This window comes from Scophthalmus maximus, chromosome 7 (genome assembly GCF_022379125.1).
Source record: "Scophthalmus maximus strain ysfricsl-2021 chromosome 7, ASM2237912v1, whole genome shotgun sequence".
NCBI classification, from domain to species: domain Eukaryota; kingdom Metazoa; phylum Chordata; class Actinopteri; order Pleuronectiformes; family Scophthalmidae; genus Scophthalmus; species Scophthalmus maximus.
Genome location: NC_061521.1, coordinates 25,860,001 through 25,876,443, shown reverse-complemented (window position 1 = coordinate 25,876,443; position 16,443 = coordinate 25,860,001). Strand labels below are relative to the sequence as shown.

At 44.5% G+C, this 16,443-nt stretch overlaps 1 protein-coding gene across 1 annotated transcript in view; it reads left to right on the top strand.

Moving 5' to 3' along the window:
* The first annotated feature begins 2,425 nt into the window (after nt 1–2,425).
* Nucleotides 2,426–16,443, top strand: part of zfpm1 (zinc finger protein, FOG family member 1) — a 92,154-nt gene continuing 78,136 nt past the window's right edge. The window contains exon 1 of the mRNA XM_035642096.2: nt 2,426–3,008. Within this exon, the coding sequence (XP_035497989.2) occupies nt 2,969–3,008 (40 nt within the window). The 5' untranslated portion in view covers nt 2,426–2,968. The remainder of the gene's footprint in view (nt 3,009–16,443) is intronic.

Sequence of the window (16,443 nt, the reverse complement as noted above, 5' to 3'; positions counted from 1 at the left end):
GGCAGGAGAAATAAAAACAATAATCTATAGGCTATGACACTGAAAGTAAAAGAATGTTTGCTCTCGCTCCATGTCCACTCATATTTATCCACATGACACTTTCATATGTTTCTCGGCAGAGAGAAGCAGTTTTCATATCAACAGGATACACTCAGACAACTGACTGTCAGTCGTCATGAGCTGGATGTTTGAATATGGTTGAAATAACCTAATGAATGACAATGAAATCAGGAAATGACGTCATGGCCCCAAACAAACACTCCAGTGAGCCACGGAAATCTACAAAGTATTACCAACTGCTGGAGAAAAAACAACCATAATCCATAAACTACATTCAGAGTGATATTCTCTCATATTACTGGACCCCATGACAACGTCACCTCCCTGTTACCTTCTTCTGCACTAACATGTACATTCTTTATGTTCATATTCCTTATTCTTGTATAGTTTTGCTGTTCTTATATTTTTATATATGTATTTCATATATGTTTTATATTTTGTAAGTTGTGTGTGTTGTGTGAAGGACACATCCTGATGTAACACTGTCAGATGTCTGTCTGTGTGTCTGTCTCTCTGTCTGTCTGTCTGTCAGTCTGTCTCTCTGTCTGTCTGTCTGTCTGTCTGTCTCTCTGTCTGTCTCTCTGTCTGTCTGTCAGTCTGTCTCTCTGTCTGTCTGTCTGTCTGTCTGTCTCTCTGTCTGTCTCTCTGTCTGTCTCTCTGTCTGTCTCTCTCTGTCTGTCTGTCTGTCTGTCTGTCTCTCTGTCTGTCTGTCCCTCTGTCTGTCTCTCTGTCTGTCTCTCTGTCCGTCTCTCTGTCTGTCTCTCTCTCTCTCTGTCTCTCCCTCTCTGTCTGTCTGTCTGTCTGTCTGTCTCTCTGTCTGTCTGTCTGTCTGTCTGTCTGTCTGTCCCTCTGTCTGTCTCTCTCTGTCTGTCTCTCTGTCTCTCTGTCTGTCTGTCTGTCTCTCTGTCTGTCTGTCTGTCTCTCTGTCTGTCTCTCTGTCTGTCTGTCTGTCTGTCTGTCTGTGTGTCTGTCTCTCATTCTGTCTGTCTCTGCGGTGATGTGTATTTTTCAAACCCTGAACTACTGACATTTGACCACTAGGTGGCGCCAGCGACCTGAGCTGGTGAGACAACAGTGACTCCAGCTCCCAGTGACCCAGGGGTCGCGGGGTCAAATCCACTGGATTGAAATGGGACTTTTCCATAAACCAGCGACTGACGGACTGAGTCACATCTCAGTTTGTCTCTTTTGTAACGGAAACATAAGTTTCCAGTCGTCAGTGGAGATTTAACAAACCTGAAACCAACTTGAAAAACTCCCTTTCACCTTGTGAGTTCCAGATATGAATGTGTCTTTAAACCTTGAATAATAAATCTGTCTGCTGCTGCCATTGTACTCGGTAATGCAATAACTTCCATTTGAGTCATCCCTGCAGGAAACCGAGGCGGCCTGTCCTCGGCCCCGACGGAAATCCCGGCTAATCTCTCGTCTGTATCACAGTGAAACAATATCAAAGTGCAGCACAATGGAAATCACCAACATCACCATGTATCAGGCAAGTTCTGAATAGTATTTTATAACAGCTCCATGATTATTTTATCTAATGGAAATCAGAAAACTTTGCTGTCCAGGTTCTTTTAAGCTCAAACATGGGAAAGTTTATGCCGACAAAAAAATTGCAAGAACAACCGATTGTTAATTGTTGACACATATACGCCTATCATTAAGAGTTTAAAAAATATATAAGAATGAATATCTCAATGGACTTCCCAGAGAATATGGAATATTGATTTATTTCTACTTTTAATTTATTAATTGAATAATCATGCTGTTTAAATGTGAAATGTAATTTTTTAACAATTGATTATACTATTTTTTTCCACAAATTATTATTTTTTTTACATATTTTATTTGGAATTTTATCAACAAATTTATTTTATTTTATCTTGATTTAGATTTTTTAAAATTTTAATTTGGATTTTATTCAATTTTTTATATATCCCTAACCCCTAACCCTTTTATTCGAAAAGTATCTGATCTGTAATTTTATTTACAAATGTGTTCTATCTTCTAACATTTTATTATATTTTATTAAATCAAATTTGATAAATTTTATAAATTTCATCACATTTTATATTTTTTATCCAATCTTATTCAATTAGTTAAATTGTATTTACTTTTTTATTTTGATTGTACTTTAATTTACATATTTATTTAAACCTGGGTATCATTTTATTTCCAATTTAACTAAACTCATTTCATTCTGATTACATTTAATTCATTCTTTTACATATATACTAAACTCATTCTATTTCATTTTAATTTTATTTTGACAGTTGCAGAAATGAAACGCCCGTGACTCGTGAACCAATGGGAGAAGAGTGGCGGCGTCGCGCGTCAGACGTAAAGGGGGCGTGTCCGCGTGCTGCGCCGGCGGAGCGTCGCGTCGCGGCTCCAGCTCCGGTGAGAAGCGACGCGCAGCGGGAGGACGAGGGGGCGGAACCGGACCGGCGAGGGACAGTCGACAGAACCGAGCGGCCGCTCCGCGCACCTGCACGGCAACTTCACAACCGTCGACCCGCGGTCATATCCCCGCAGAGAGAGCGACCGTGCTCGCTGACAGAACGCGCGGCGGAGAGGAGGCAGGAGGCAGGAGGCAGGAGGGGACGCGCCCGGCCGAGGAGCAACGTCCACCGGCGGAGGAGCGACTCGGAGCCCCCCGGTGCCCGGTGGTTCGGACCGCCCCGGACTCAGCCACAGGTAGCTCCCCGGAAGAACCGCGGCGCCGACGGGTCATGAGGATTTGTCGGAGGCGCGTCGAGTCACAGCAGCAGTGAAGAAGAAGAAGAGAAGAAGAAGAAGAAGAAGAAGAGAAGAAGAAAACAGAGAGAACCGCGTCTCACCGCGTCGTCAGCCCGACATTGGAGAGCGAGGTCCCGGGGGCCAGAGGGGAAGAGGAGCCGCCACCATGTCCCGGAGGAAGCAGAGCAAGCCCCGGCAGATAAAGCGTAAGGGACAAGTTCCATTATTACTTTGTGTGTGTGTGTGTGTGTGTGTGTGTGTGTGTGTGTGTGTGTGAGTGTGTGTGTGTGTGTGTGTGTGTGAGTGTGTGTGTGAGTGTGTGTGTGTGTGTGTGTGTGTGTGAGTGTGTGTGTGTGTGTGTATGAGTGTGTGTGTGTGTGTGTGAGTGTGTGTGTGTGTGTGTGTGATGACCGGTTCTGCTGCTCCCGTGAAGTTGAGAGGAGCAGCAGCGGTGTTTGTGTGTGTGTGTGTCTGTGTGTGTGTGAGTGTGTGTGTGTGTGTGTGTGTGTGTGTGTGTGTGTGTGTGTGTGTGTGTGTGTGTGTATCTGTGTGTGTGTGTGTCTGTGTGTGTGTGTCTGTGTGTGCCGGGCCACCTGACGTGTCTCACCTGTGTGTGTCTGGAACGAGCGGGACTCGAACGCAACACGTGACAACATTAAAACAACAACAACAACAAGTGAAACTGAGGTCACCACTTTCTCAGAACTCGTATTAACCCCGACAGCCTCTGTTTTATACAATGTGTATGAATTTATATATATATATATATATTAATATTAATACATATTTAATTATCTAATATGTGATGTTTTCCTCTGTCCGTGAACGTGTCGCCGCCTCTGCTTCCGGTTCATTGTGTTGTGGAAACGTCAGTGTTCTTGTGAAAGGCAGATGTGGGCAGAGATAACGCGGGTGAGATCCCATGTGAGCGCAGATAAAGATTCAAATTGGATCTTTATATATATATTTATATATATATATTTTATTTGTTTCTGTCTGAGGCTCCTCCCCCCTCTCCTCCCTCTGGCTTTTCACTTCTCCCTCCCAGAGATGGGGAGTCAGATAAGTCCGCCTGGCTGATCTCTCCTGCTGATAGCTGCTCACAATTGGATCTTTTTCTTTTTTCCTTCATCCATCCTTTTTTTTTAAACTCAATAATGCCTCTTAAAGCCTCATGAAAGAACCCTTCTCTCTCTCTCTCTCTCTCTCTCTCTCTCTCTCTCTCTCTCTCTCTCTCTCTGGGTCTGCTCTGCACTTCCTGTTTCTAAAACTTGTGAAGGTTTTTTTTGACTGATGCTGAAGGTTTCTGAAAAAAAGCATATTAATGATTTGCCATGATTTGTTTGTCAGGCCGCGAGAGTCATTCTGGATTCATAAGGTCACGTCAGAGAGGACGTCCGTCCGTGTGTGTGTGTGTGTGTGTGTGTGTGTGTGTGTGTGTGTGTGTGTGTGTGTGTGTGTGGGTGTGGGTGTGTGTGTGTGTGTGTGGGTGTGTGTGTGTCATGACGTCAGCTGGACAGTTGAGTCTAGTCACAGTTTTTGATCACCCTGATGTCACAAACAATAACAACATCATGTCTTCATCATCGGCGTGATCAATAATCACTAAGATGTCGTTATCAAACCTTTATGACAAAGAAATGTAACTGTGGCTTGATATTTAAGGTTAACCATGAACTTTTATCATAAATAACTTTAAATAAAAAGAAAACACAAACCCAACCAAATATATAGAACTACAATTTAGAAAACTAACCCATCGTTTATTTTACGCAAAAAACATAAACATAAATCCACTAATTCTGCACAAAAAAAAAATCATATTGGTAAACATAATCGTTGGAATGTCTGTGAACGGCTCATATCGGCCAACCGATGTTTCGGTATCGGAAATCTTGTTCTCCCTCATATCAATATCGACATTGGCCCCTTCCCCAGAAATCCATATCGGTCGAGTATTATTCATAACCAAAGAACGTAGTTAAAGTTAACGTTAGCAGCTAACTTCCTACCTGATGTTGTCTCTGGCACTTGTATCATATATCGTATATCGTGAATCATATATCGTGATATTGTATATCAAGTATCGTATATCAAGTATCGTATATCAAGTATCGTTAATTGTCGTCCAGAATTTCTCGGATGAGCTTCTCCGTTGTGCCACAGCTCGTCGTCCTATACGCCGTCTGTCACTTCCTGTTTCTTTTTTTCCCTTTCTTTCATATCTGTTTCCATCAGCTGTGAACTCCCAGCAGGCACCTCTCCTGCTGCCTGCGGCGAGGCCTGGAGATGTAGTCCAGACCCCGAGCTGATAAACCCAGGCTAGACTTTGCCGTTTGTGTGTGTGTGTGTGTGTGTGTGTGTGTGTGTGTGTGTGTGTGCAGTACGTACAGTACATGTGTGCGTCTCGGGGGGTGTCATGGCCGCCTTTATCTGAGCCCCAGGTCCACCGTTGCTTCCCAGGTCCCGGCTGCAGTCGGGGCCAGAGGAGCTCGTCTCTCAGCCCCGTGACTCTCTTGTGATTTGGCAGACATTTTGATAAAGGAAGAGTGAGAGTGATAAGGACTTTGTTTGGCTGGTGTGTGTGTGTGTGTGTGTGTGTGTGTGTGTGTGTGTGGGTGGGGGGGGGTGTTACTGGTGCTCTACCACCACCACTGCTACTCTTACCAGTCATCCATTGTGGTCCGCCATGTTGTTTCTGCAGCGGCGAGCTGTTTGCTGATACTGATATGACGGATTCCAGCAGCCAGGTCACAGGGTCGACTTTTTATTTTATCGCGGCGACTCAACCCTCTCCACTTCCTGTTTGAAATAGGATTAGTTCGTCACACTGATGTAGTTCGATAAAGTGTTTCGTTAGTGCAACAGGTAGTTTTCTCTCTCTCTGCCCCTTCACAATAAAAGATTTTACACGTTGTCACACCACTCCTTTTAAAAAGAGCATCACCTTTGCTACACTCACGTCGAGGTTGGGTTTCCGATACCGCTGCTCAATCGATACTTTTCTTTACAAAAACCCCCACAAAAGTAGCGGTTATGTTTCTTCTTCTTTTGTTTAATTTGGCGACGATCCTGTGGCGACTTCCTGGGGTTGGTTCAAAAAGTCTGAACCTGAGAAATCTGAGAAAGTGTTTTCACTCCGCAGACAAACAGAAACCAACGGTCGTTTGTTTACAGTGTATTGTACAAATCGGAGTATTAAAAAATAAAATATTAGTTAGTAATTTTTTTAAATTAGATTTGGAGGGAAAAAACCAAGGGTCAACTTCTAACTTTTAACCTCATTGATGATAAAGATCTTTGAGCGAAAAATGTATCTCGACCACAAAGTTGCAGATTTGTAATCTTGTTTCATTGGTTATTCTTTGATGGGAAAGTTCCAAAAGTTCAGGTTTCAACAGTTTCACCTCTGATATCGACGAGAAAATTAAAAACTGACTGATATTATTTACACACTTTAGCTTTTACTCCTGATTCTCTGACCTGAAGTAACCTTTGTAGAAAACCACCAGACAACAACAACAACCCCCCATGAACAAACAGAGCTGTACATTAAGACAACACATCCTGGACCCCCCCCCCCCCCAACAACAATGGATGAAGCTTCTCTGGAGCCCACAGCAGACGAGGAGGAGGAGGAGGAGGAAGGGGGGGGGGTGTTTGTGTAGCAGATAGATATTTGTCTGTGTCTCTTTGTGCGTCATCCTCCTCCCCAGCGGTTGGTGATCTCTCCGCCTGATAAGGCTCCTCTCCTCGATGGGGAGATAAGCAGCAGGCAGCAGGCGGGCGGCCCACGGAGCCTGGAAACCCTGGGCTTTATGCATTTTGGCAGTTGAGATGGGAGACGTGATAAAAGTTGGCGGCGATCGCTCGGGCTGATATCGTCGGAGAGAGAGAGAGATGGAGGGGAGGATGGAGGGGGCACGTTGTAATTACATCTGGCAGTTGCACGCCATTCTCCCCAGCGTTGTCATGTTGTTGTTGTTGATGGCGGTGGGTTTTGTTTGCGATTGATTGGAGAAAGGGGGGGGGGTGAAAATCAAACCTGAGCTGAGATAAAGAGAACAGGAGGAGGAGGAGTGGAGGTAGATAATGGGAAGAAAAGAAAAGTGCGTGGAATACATAACTGCCCCCCCCCCCCCCCCCCCCCCCCCCCCCCCCCCCGTGAGATGTGAGGGGCTGATAATGAGGCCTGCTGATGGAAGATGGATAACACCCTGCAGATCCACCCTGCTGATTGTGTGTGTGTGTGTGTGTGTGTGTGTGTGTGTGTGTGTGTGTGTGTGTGTGTGTGTGTGTGTGTGTGTGTGTGTGTGTGTGTGTGTGTGTGTGTGTGTGTGTGTGTGTGTGTGTGTGTGTGTGTGTGTGTGTGTGCTGGAGCTCAGAGGTCAGTGTGAATAACACGCCTCCTCCTCCCACGCGGCTCTAAGTGAGTGAACCAGGAACGTCTGGTGCAGAGGCCAGACGAGGAAATGGCCACGCTCTTCCTCCTCCTCCTCCTCCTCTTCTTCTTCTTTCTCTTTGTTGTTCCTCTTTTGAGAACAGTGGTGTGTTCAGCAGGACGTCATGACCTCACTCCGACTGTCCCTTCGTTTGTTTGTCAGGAGGATTACGACAAAAAACAACAAACAAAACAAATTTCCAAGAAACTTCCAGGAATTTTTTTTCCACCCGTTTCTGAGATAAAACATTTTCCACAGATTTCCAAAGGGAAAATAATTCATGGATCTCGAGGAAATAATAATTGATATCTGGACTGATGAGTCATGCATATTTTGGTGCAGATCCAAAAAGAAAAGTGGTTCTAGTGGATTTGAATGTGGTTTGGTAAAGGAGACGAGTGTGTTGCAGCTGTGTGAACGAGAAAGTGTTAATGAGAGAGAGTGTGTGTGTTTGAGACCCGGCTGGGGTCACGTGATCGTTATATGGACTCACAGGCGAGAGATTAATTCATCCTTTGTGAGCCAAAGTGAAATAAAACACACACTAATACACGCACGTCTGAATTCCAAGGACCTACACACTCTCACACACACACACACACACACACACACACACATAGAGCCCTGGTGGTTTTCCCCTCTGTGTGTGTGTGTGTGTGTGTGTGTTTTCTCTCCCTCTTTGTTCTGCTTTTAGCTCGATGTGAACCCTCGATAAGCCGCGGGGCCCTGATCTCCGGTGCAGATAGAGATCGCCAAGTTGTGATTAGAGTTTGTTATCAGGCGGCAGCAGAAGGGCCGGAGCCGCCGCGGCAACACACACACACACACACACACACACACACACACACACACACACACACAGAGGGGCCCGGGCGGGCGGGCGGGCGGGGACCAGCAGCCGGGCCCGGACCCGGGCAATCAGTTCCAGCGCCTAATGGGATTAATGTTGTTGTATAATTAGATGATAGGTGTGAATGCCTCTCTCTCTCTCTCTCTCTCCTCCCTAACAAGCGTTGTCATTGATTAATTTAATTAAAATTAATTCCACGTATTACTCATTCCAGATTGCGTGTACGATAGCACAGACAAGTTGGGAGATTTCTTTTTTTTTTCCCGTTGTTCGTCGATGATTATCTCCAGTTTTTCTAGATATATAAATAAAAAGTTTTTATTGAAGGCGAATAAACAAAGTAGCCGCATCAGCAGGACGAAGACGACGAAGACGACGACTGGGTTGATCCTTCTGACAGATATTAAAACTGTCGCTCGTAGATGGAGAGCGATCAGGCAAACGATTCTCACGCTCCACCATCAGATTAGCTTCATGTGAGAGCTGCAATCAGACACACGCACGCACGCACGCACGCACGCACACACGCACACGCACACACGCACACACACACACACGCAGACACATTGTGCAGACGCTGCATGTGCACGGGGGTCACGGGGTCACGGTCAGTAACTAGTGCTTGACTTTTTAAAAATGTATTTCATAACAAGCGACAGTTTTCACCTCGTGGCCTTGACTCCTGTTGAAACTGTTGACTTGTTAGTGTGTGTGTGTGTGTGTGTGTGTGTAGCTGGCAGGGTTACAGAGGAAACACCGTTTGTGTGGATGAGTTATTGCCCCTTCCTGCTGTTTACCCCCGGGGGGGGCGTGGCCTGATGGTGAATTATGGTTTTCTAAACTCGCCGCCGTTGTTGTAAAACTCTTTCACCCTTGACCTTGGCACCGATGACTTCACAGAGAGGGAGGGAAACAAAATTGTGGCGTAATAATAAAAATCTACGTCCACACACTGCTCACAGTAATTACCGCGGCGACGGCCGACGAACTCCCAGCTGTGACGCGCTCGATGTCGGAGGCGACGGATGTTTAACCTGAGCAACCAGACAGTCCGAGGCCCCACACACACACACACACACACACACACACACAGAAAGATGTGTGCGTGTGTGTGTGCGTGTTGTCGTTGTGTGTGTGTGTGTGTGCGTGTGTGTGTGTGTTTCATAGCCGTGGACCTCGAGGCTCTGATCTGTGGTCAGAATGACTCTGGACAATCGGAGGACAGAGTGTTCGTGTGTGTGTGTGTGTGTGTGTGTGTGTGTGTGTCTGTGTGTGTGTGTGTGTGTGTGTGTGTGTGTGTGTGTGTGTGTGTGTGTGTGTGTGTGTGTGTGTGTGTGTGTGTGTGTGTGTGTGTGTGTGTGTGTGTGTGTGTGTGTGTGTGTGTGTGTGTGTGTGTGTGTGTGAGTCAGTTTCAGTGTTATGACAACCCCCCCAAGCGGCAGAGATAAGATGGACCAGTTGCTCCTACTGTGCTGAGCTCACGCTCTGTTCCCGGGTGTTAAGGCAACCTGGGCAAACAACACCACCTGACCTGCTTTTACAGCCACACGCACACACACGCACACACACGATCACACGCACGATCACACACACACACGATCACACACACACACGATCACACACACCATCACACACACACCATCACACACGATCAGACACAATCACACACACTATCACACACACACCATCACACACACCATCACACACACACCATCACACACACACACGATCAGACACAATCACACACACTATCACACACACACACAATCACACGCGATCACACACACACACGATTCACCGGATCGCCGACGCTAATAATAATAATAAACCAGACAAACAGTCAAGAGGTTAAAGGTCACGATGGCAGCCTGACTAAAAAAACAAGATCATGACGACGTGCTCGACACACACACACACACACACACACACACACTCACGCACACACACACACACACACACACACACACACACACACACACACACACACACACACACACACACTAGTTCACGGCAGCCTTTGAACCCGTGTGCACCTGCTGCTCCTGTGCTTTCGGCCTCCGAGTGGAATAACGTGTTTGTTTAGAGAATGTTTTTATTACTGCGAGTTCGTCCTGGTGACGAGGGAAGTTTCCTTCAGAGTGAAATACAGGCAGCAACTCAGGGTTATTGTCAGTATCAAGAAATCTTTAACGTCTTTTAATTTCTTCATTGGTTAAATGACTCATCATTTAGTTTGTGAGATGTTAAATAAAAGAATAGTGTCAAATGTGCGTCACATTTTCCCGCAGCCTAAAGTTACGTCCTCAGTTTTGTCCCAGGAAGTGTGACGATCTCAAATCTGAAATAGTTCACTGACAGAAAATGTTTCAGATCTTGACTCTAAAATTGGCATTGGATATTTTTTCCGGAGTTAAGGTTTGAACACAGCTTCTGTTTTTATTAATATTTGCGAGTAAAATAATACTTGTGATTATATGATGAAATCAAATAAAAACAAAAATAGACATGGACACCTTGTTTTTGGAAAACAGGATATGACCTGTCTTTTTTTCTGACTGGTTAAAATATCGTTGTATTAACTCCTTAATAATATCGAAGTATGTTGACAGAAGGAATGTGGCTCCAGTCCTGAGCCGCTCAGTAATTTGACTGTTCACAATCTGCAGATAAAGTGTGTGTGTGACGTGTTTCTGAACGAGCTGCTTCTCTCTGTTAATTGGTCTCAAAGTTAAAGTGGAGACAGACACGCAGATATTAAACATTCACGGCGATCCGTCATATTTCGTAACGTTTGGCAGCAGCGGAGGAGTTCTGGATCTTCCCTCTCCCTGTAGTGTAGATCTGCTTCCATGTTCCGGGGTCGTCGTCCTGCCGCGTCCTGACACAACAAACTTAGGAATTCATTTTCCCTCCGTGATGTCGAGCTGTGCGGAATATGAGGTCAAAGGTCACAACGCTTTTGTGTCAATGGAGGCTTGTTTCTTTTCTCAGTTTCACCTTTTTTTTGTTAAAGAAGATTTTGATTTGAGTAGTGACACGTTGAGCCTCATCGCACATGCACACGCACACACACACACACACACACACACACACACACACACACACACACACACACACACTTTAGAGCATCGCTGCATCGTGTAGCTCTATTGACAGAAGCTGCTGAGTCTTGAGTCGCTGCAGTTCCTCCATCTGCCAACAGAGGATGATAAAACTCATCATCATCATCATCATCATCATCATCATCATCATCTGGTTTCTCACATTATATTTACTGTTCGTTAGATTATATTTATTAATGTGAGGAGTCAGATCAGGACGGATCTCTCTCTCGTGTCTCATGTCTCATGTCTCAGTGTCTCTCTCTCTCATACAGTATCTCATGTCTCATGTCTCAGCGTCTCTCTCTCTCATACAGTATCTCATGTCTCATGTCTCAGTGTCTCTCTCTCTCATACAGTATCTCATGTCTCATGTCTCATGTCTCAGTGTCTCTCTCTCTCATACAGTATCTCATGTCTCATGTCTCAGTGTCTCTCTCTCTCATACAGTGTCTCATGTCTCAGTGTCTCTCTCTCTCATACAGTGTCTCATGTCTCAGTGTCTGTCTCTCTCATACAGTATCTCATGTCTCATGTCTCAGTGTCTCTCTCTCTCATACAGTATCTCATGTCTCATGTCTCAGTGTCTCTCTCTCTCATACAGTATCTCATGTCTCATGTCTCAGTGTCTCTCTCTCTCATACAGTATCTCATGTCTCATGTCTCAGTGTCTCTCTCTCTCATACAGTATCTCATGTCTCATGTCTCAGTGTCTGTCTCTCTCATACAGTATCTCATGTCTCATGTCTCAGTGTCTCTCTCTCTCATACAGTATCTCATGTCTCATGTCTCAGTGTCTCTCTCTCTCATACAGTATCTCATGTCTCATGTCTCAGTGTCTCTCTCTCTCATACAGTATCTCATGTCTCATGTCTCAGTGTGTCTCTCTCTCATACAGTATCTCATGTCTCATGTCTCATGTCTCAGTGTCTCTCTCTCTCATACAGTATCTCATGTCTCATGTCTCAGTGTCTCTCTCTCTCATACAGTATCTCATGTCTCATGTCTCAGTGTCTCTCTCTCTCATACAGTGTCTCATGTCTCAGTGTCTCTCTCTCTCATACAGTGTCTCATGTCTCAGTGTCTGTCTCTCTCATACAGTATCTCATGTCTCATGTCTCATGTCTCAGTGTCTGTCTCTCTCATACAGTATCTCATGTCTCATGTCTCAGTGTCTGTCTCTCTCATACAGTATCTCATGTCTCATGTCTCAGTGTCTCTCTCTCTCATACAGTATCTCATGTCTCATGTCTCAGTGTCTCTCTCTCTCATACAGTATCTCATGTCTCATGTGTCAGTGTCTCTCTCTCTCATACAGTATCTCATGTCTCATGTCTCAGTGTCTCTCTCTCTCATACAGTATCTCATGTCTCATGTCTCAGTGTCTCTCTCTCTCATACAGTATCTCATGTCTCATGTCTCAGTGTCTCTCTCTCTCATACAGTATCTCATGTCTCATGTCTCAGTGTCTCTCTCTCTCATACAGTATCTCATGTCTCATGTCTCAGTGTCTCTCTCTCTCATACAGTATCTCATGTCTCATGTCTCAGTGTCTCTCTCTCTCATACAGTATCTCATGTCTCATGTCTCAGTGTCTCTCTCTCTCATACAGTATCTCATGTCTCATGTCTCAGTGTCTCTCTCTCTCATACAGTATCTCATGTCTCATGTCTCAGTGTCTCTCTCTCTCATACAGTATCTCATGTCTCATGTCTCAGTGTCTCTCTCTCTCATACAGTATCTCATGTCTCATGTCTCAGTGTCTCTCTCTCTCATACAGTATCTCATGTCTCATGTCTCATGTCTCAGTGTCTCTCTCTCTCATACAGTATCTCATGTCTCATGTCTCAGTGTCTCTCTCTCTCATACAGTATCTCATGTCTCATGTCTCAGTGTCTCTCTCTCTCATACAGTATCTCATGTCTCATGTCTCAGTGTCTCTCTCTCTCATACAGTATCTCATGTCTCATGTCTCAGTGTCTCTCTCTCTCTCATACAGTATCTCATGTCTCATGTATCAGTGTCTCTCTCTCTCATACAGTATCTCATGTCTCATGTCTCAGTGTCTCTCTCTCTCATACAGTATCTCATGTCTCATGTCTCATGTCTCAGTGTCTCTCTCTCTCATACAGTATCTCATGTCTCATGTCTCAGTGTCTCTCTCTCTCATACAGTATCTCATGTCTCATGTATCAGTGTCTCTCTCTCTCATACAGTATCTCATGTCTCAGTGTCTCTCTCTCTCATACAGTATCTCATGTCTCATGTCTCAGTGTCTCTCTCTCTCATACAGTATCTCATGTCTCATGTCTCAGTGTCTCTCTCTCTCATACAGTATCTCTTGTCTCATGTATCAGTGTCTCTCTCTCTCATACAGTATCTCATGTCTCATGTATCAGTGTCTCTCTCTCTCTCATACAGTATCTCATGTCTCATGTCTCAGTGTCTGTCTCTCTCATACAGTATCTCATGTCTCATGTATCAGTGTCTCTCTCTCTCATACAGTATCTCATGTCTCATGTCTCAGTGTCTCTCTCTCTCATACAGTATCTCATGTCTCATGTCTCATGTCTCAGTGTCTCTCTCTCTCATACAGTATCTCATGTCTCATGTCTCAGTGTCTCTCTCTCTCATACAGTATCTCTTGTCTCATGTATCAGTGTCTCTCTCTCTCATACAGTATCTCATGTCTCATGTCTCAGTGTCTCTCTCTCTCATACAGTATCTCATGTCTCATGTATCAGTGTCTCTCTCTCTCATACAGTTTCTCATGTCTCATGTCTCAGTGTCTCTCTCTCTCATACAGTATCTCATGTCTCATGTCTCAGTGTCTGTCTCTCTCATACAGTATCTCATGTCTCATGTATCAGTGTCTCTCTCTCTCATACAGTTTCTCATGTCTCATGTCTCAGTGTCTCTCTCTCTCATACAGTATCTCATGTCTCATGTCTCAGTGTCTGTCTCTCTCATACAGTATCTCATGTCTCATGTGTCAGTGTCTCTCTCTCTCATACAGTATCTCATGTCTCATGTCTCAGTGTCTCTCTCTCTCTCATACAGTATCTCATGTCTCATGTCTCAGTGTCTCTCTCTCTCATACAGTATCTCATGTCTCATGTCTCAGTGTCTGTCTCTCATACAGTATCTCTTGTCTCATGTATCAGTGTCTCTCTCTCTCATACAGTATCTCATGTCTCATGTATCAGTGTCTCTCTCTCTCTCATACAGTATCTCATGTCTCATGTCTCAGTCTCTCTCTCTCTCATACAGTATCTCATGTCTCAGTGTCTCTCTCTCTCATACAGTATCTCTTGTCTCATGTATCAGTGTCTCTCTCTCTCATACAGTATCTCATGTCTCATGTCTCAGTGTCTCTCTCTCTCTCATACAGTATGTCATGTCTCAGTGTCTCTCTCTCTCTCTCGTCTCGTCTCAGTATCTCGTGTCTCATGTCTCAGTGTGTACAGTATGACTCATGTCTCATGTCTCCGTGTCTCGGTGTGTACTCTATGACTCATGTGAGCAGCAGCAGTGTTGCAGTGATCCAGGCCTGTGGATTTGCTTTGTGCTTGTGTAAACTGTGGTGCTCTGGCTCCCTGGCTGATAAGTGAGCTGCCAATCAAACGGCAGTCTTTGTGTGTGTGTGTGTGTGTGTGTGTGTGTGTGTGTGTGTGTGTGTGTGTGTGTGTGTGTGTGTGTGTGTGTGTGTGTGTGTGTGTGTGTGTGTGTGTGTGTGTGTGTGTGTGTGTGTGTGTGTGTGTGTGTGTGTGTGTGTGTGTGTGTGTGTGTGTGTGTGTGTGTGTGTACGCTGTGATCCACAGGTGATCCAACAGATCTCATGTTTGCAGATGTTAAAGTGGCTCCTCCTCAGATCCACAGTGAATACACATGTTTTATATGAGTGAATATGAGAAGTCTCCCAGGAGGAACTGAACGTTATCATATTGATTTAGTGTTGCAGTGTGTTGGTGTGGACTGTGAAACAGTGAGAGCATCAGACGACACAGAGCCCGGTGGTTCAAGGCTGTTGGACCGTTTCACATGTTTCAATTTGAGGACGTTTTTTCCCTCGAAAAGTTGAAAACGTCCCAGTTGATTCGTGGCTCTTTGTGTCAGTTGTGTTGAATCAGTTGTTGGTTCTATAAAATGACTTGATGGATTATTCAACTGGTCAATCCAGTTGTAAGCCACAAGTCAAACTCGGCGGGCACCACAGAATATTATTCTGAGACGTGTAGACATGTATTGTTTTTAGCTCTAAACTCCAGTTCTGATTATATATCCACAACTGCTATTAATCTGTTTCCACACTGAGATCAGATCGAGATGCGATCGCTCCGTTCAGCTCACGTCACGTCCAAAATCAACAGACAGGGAAAAAAAGATGGCCGCCACCAGGAGACGACGGCTTCCTGTGTTTACTGGCTAACGCCTGCTAACTCGCTGGTGTGGAACAGTCATGTGATTATTATTATTATTGTGACCACGTATTTGTGGATTAACAACACAATCGGTTCAAGTAGTTTTTATGAAATATGAATATTTTATATTTAATAAACTGAATATCTTTGACAAAACCAAACATCATCTTGGGGTTTTGGGAGAAACACGATCAACATTTTTCACTATTTTATGACATTTTATGAACCAAACAACGATTAGATTCATCAAGAAAATAATCAACAGATTAATCCATTATGAAAATAATCGTTAGTTGCAGCTGTAGTCCATTACATAATCGTACTTCTGCATCTAATATTCAGTTTTTTGGGTATTTCGGTTGTAAATTATTTGATGTTTTGGTCGTGTGGAGACAAAATCTTCAAATTCCTACAAAAAATAGTTACATTTGAATTTCACAGTAGCCATAACACGACTGTCCTCATCAACGTCTTTCCAAAAATACATATCCGTCCTGTCTTTTATACGTTTTTGTTTAAAGCTGTCTGGTCTTCCGTGTGGACGGAGACGCAGGCACGAGATATGAGCTGGTGGTGTAACGTGTGTTGATGTGATGTACAGTAAGTTAACAGGCAGGAAGTGGGACTGTAAACACTCCGACAACAGAGATATCAGGTGTTTTATATAATATTTCCTCTAACATCTCTCTTTTAAATAAACGTCCCTTTTCCTCTCAACCCTCCACTGTGGGTTTTTTATTATTATCTCGACCCTTCTGCCTCCACTTCTCTGTCACCCCTTCTCCCCCCCCCCTGTCTCCAGCCAGACCCCGAGCCTCGGCTAACCA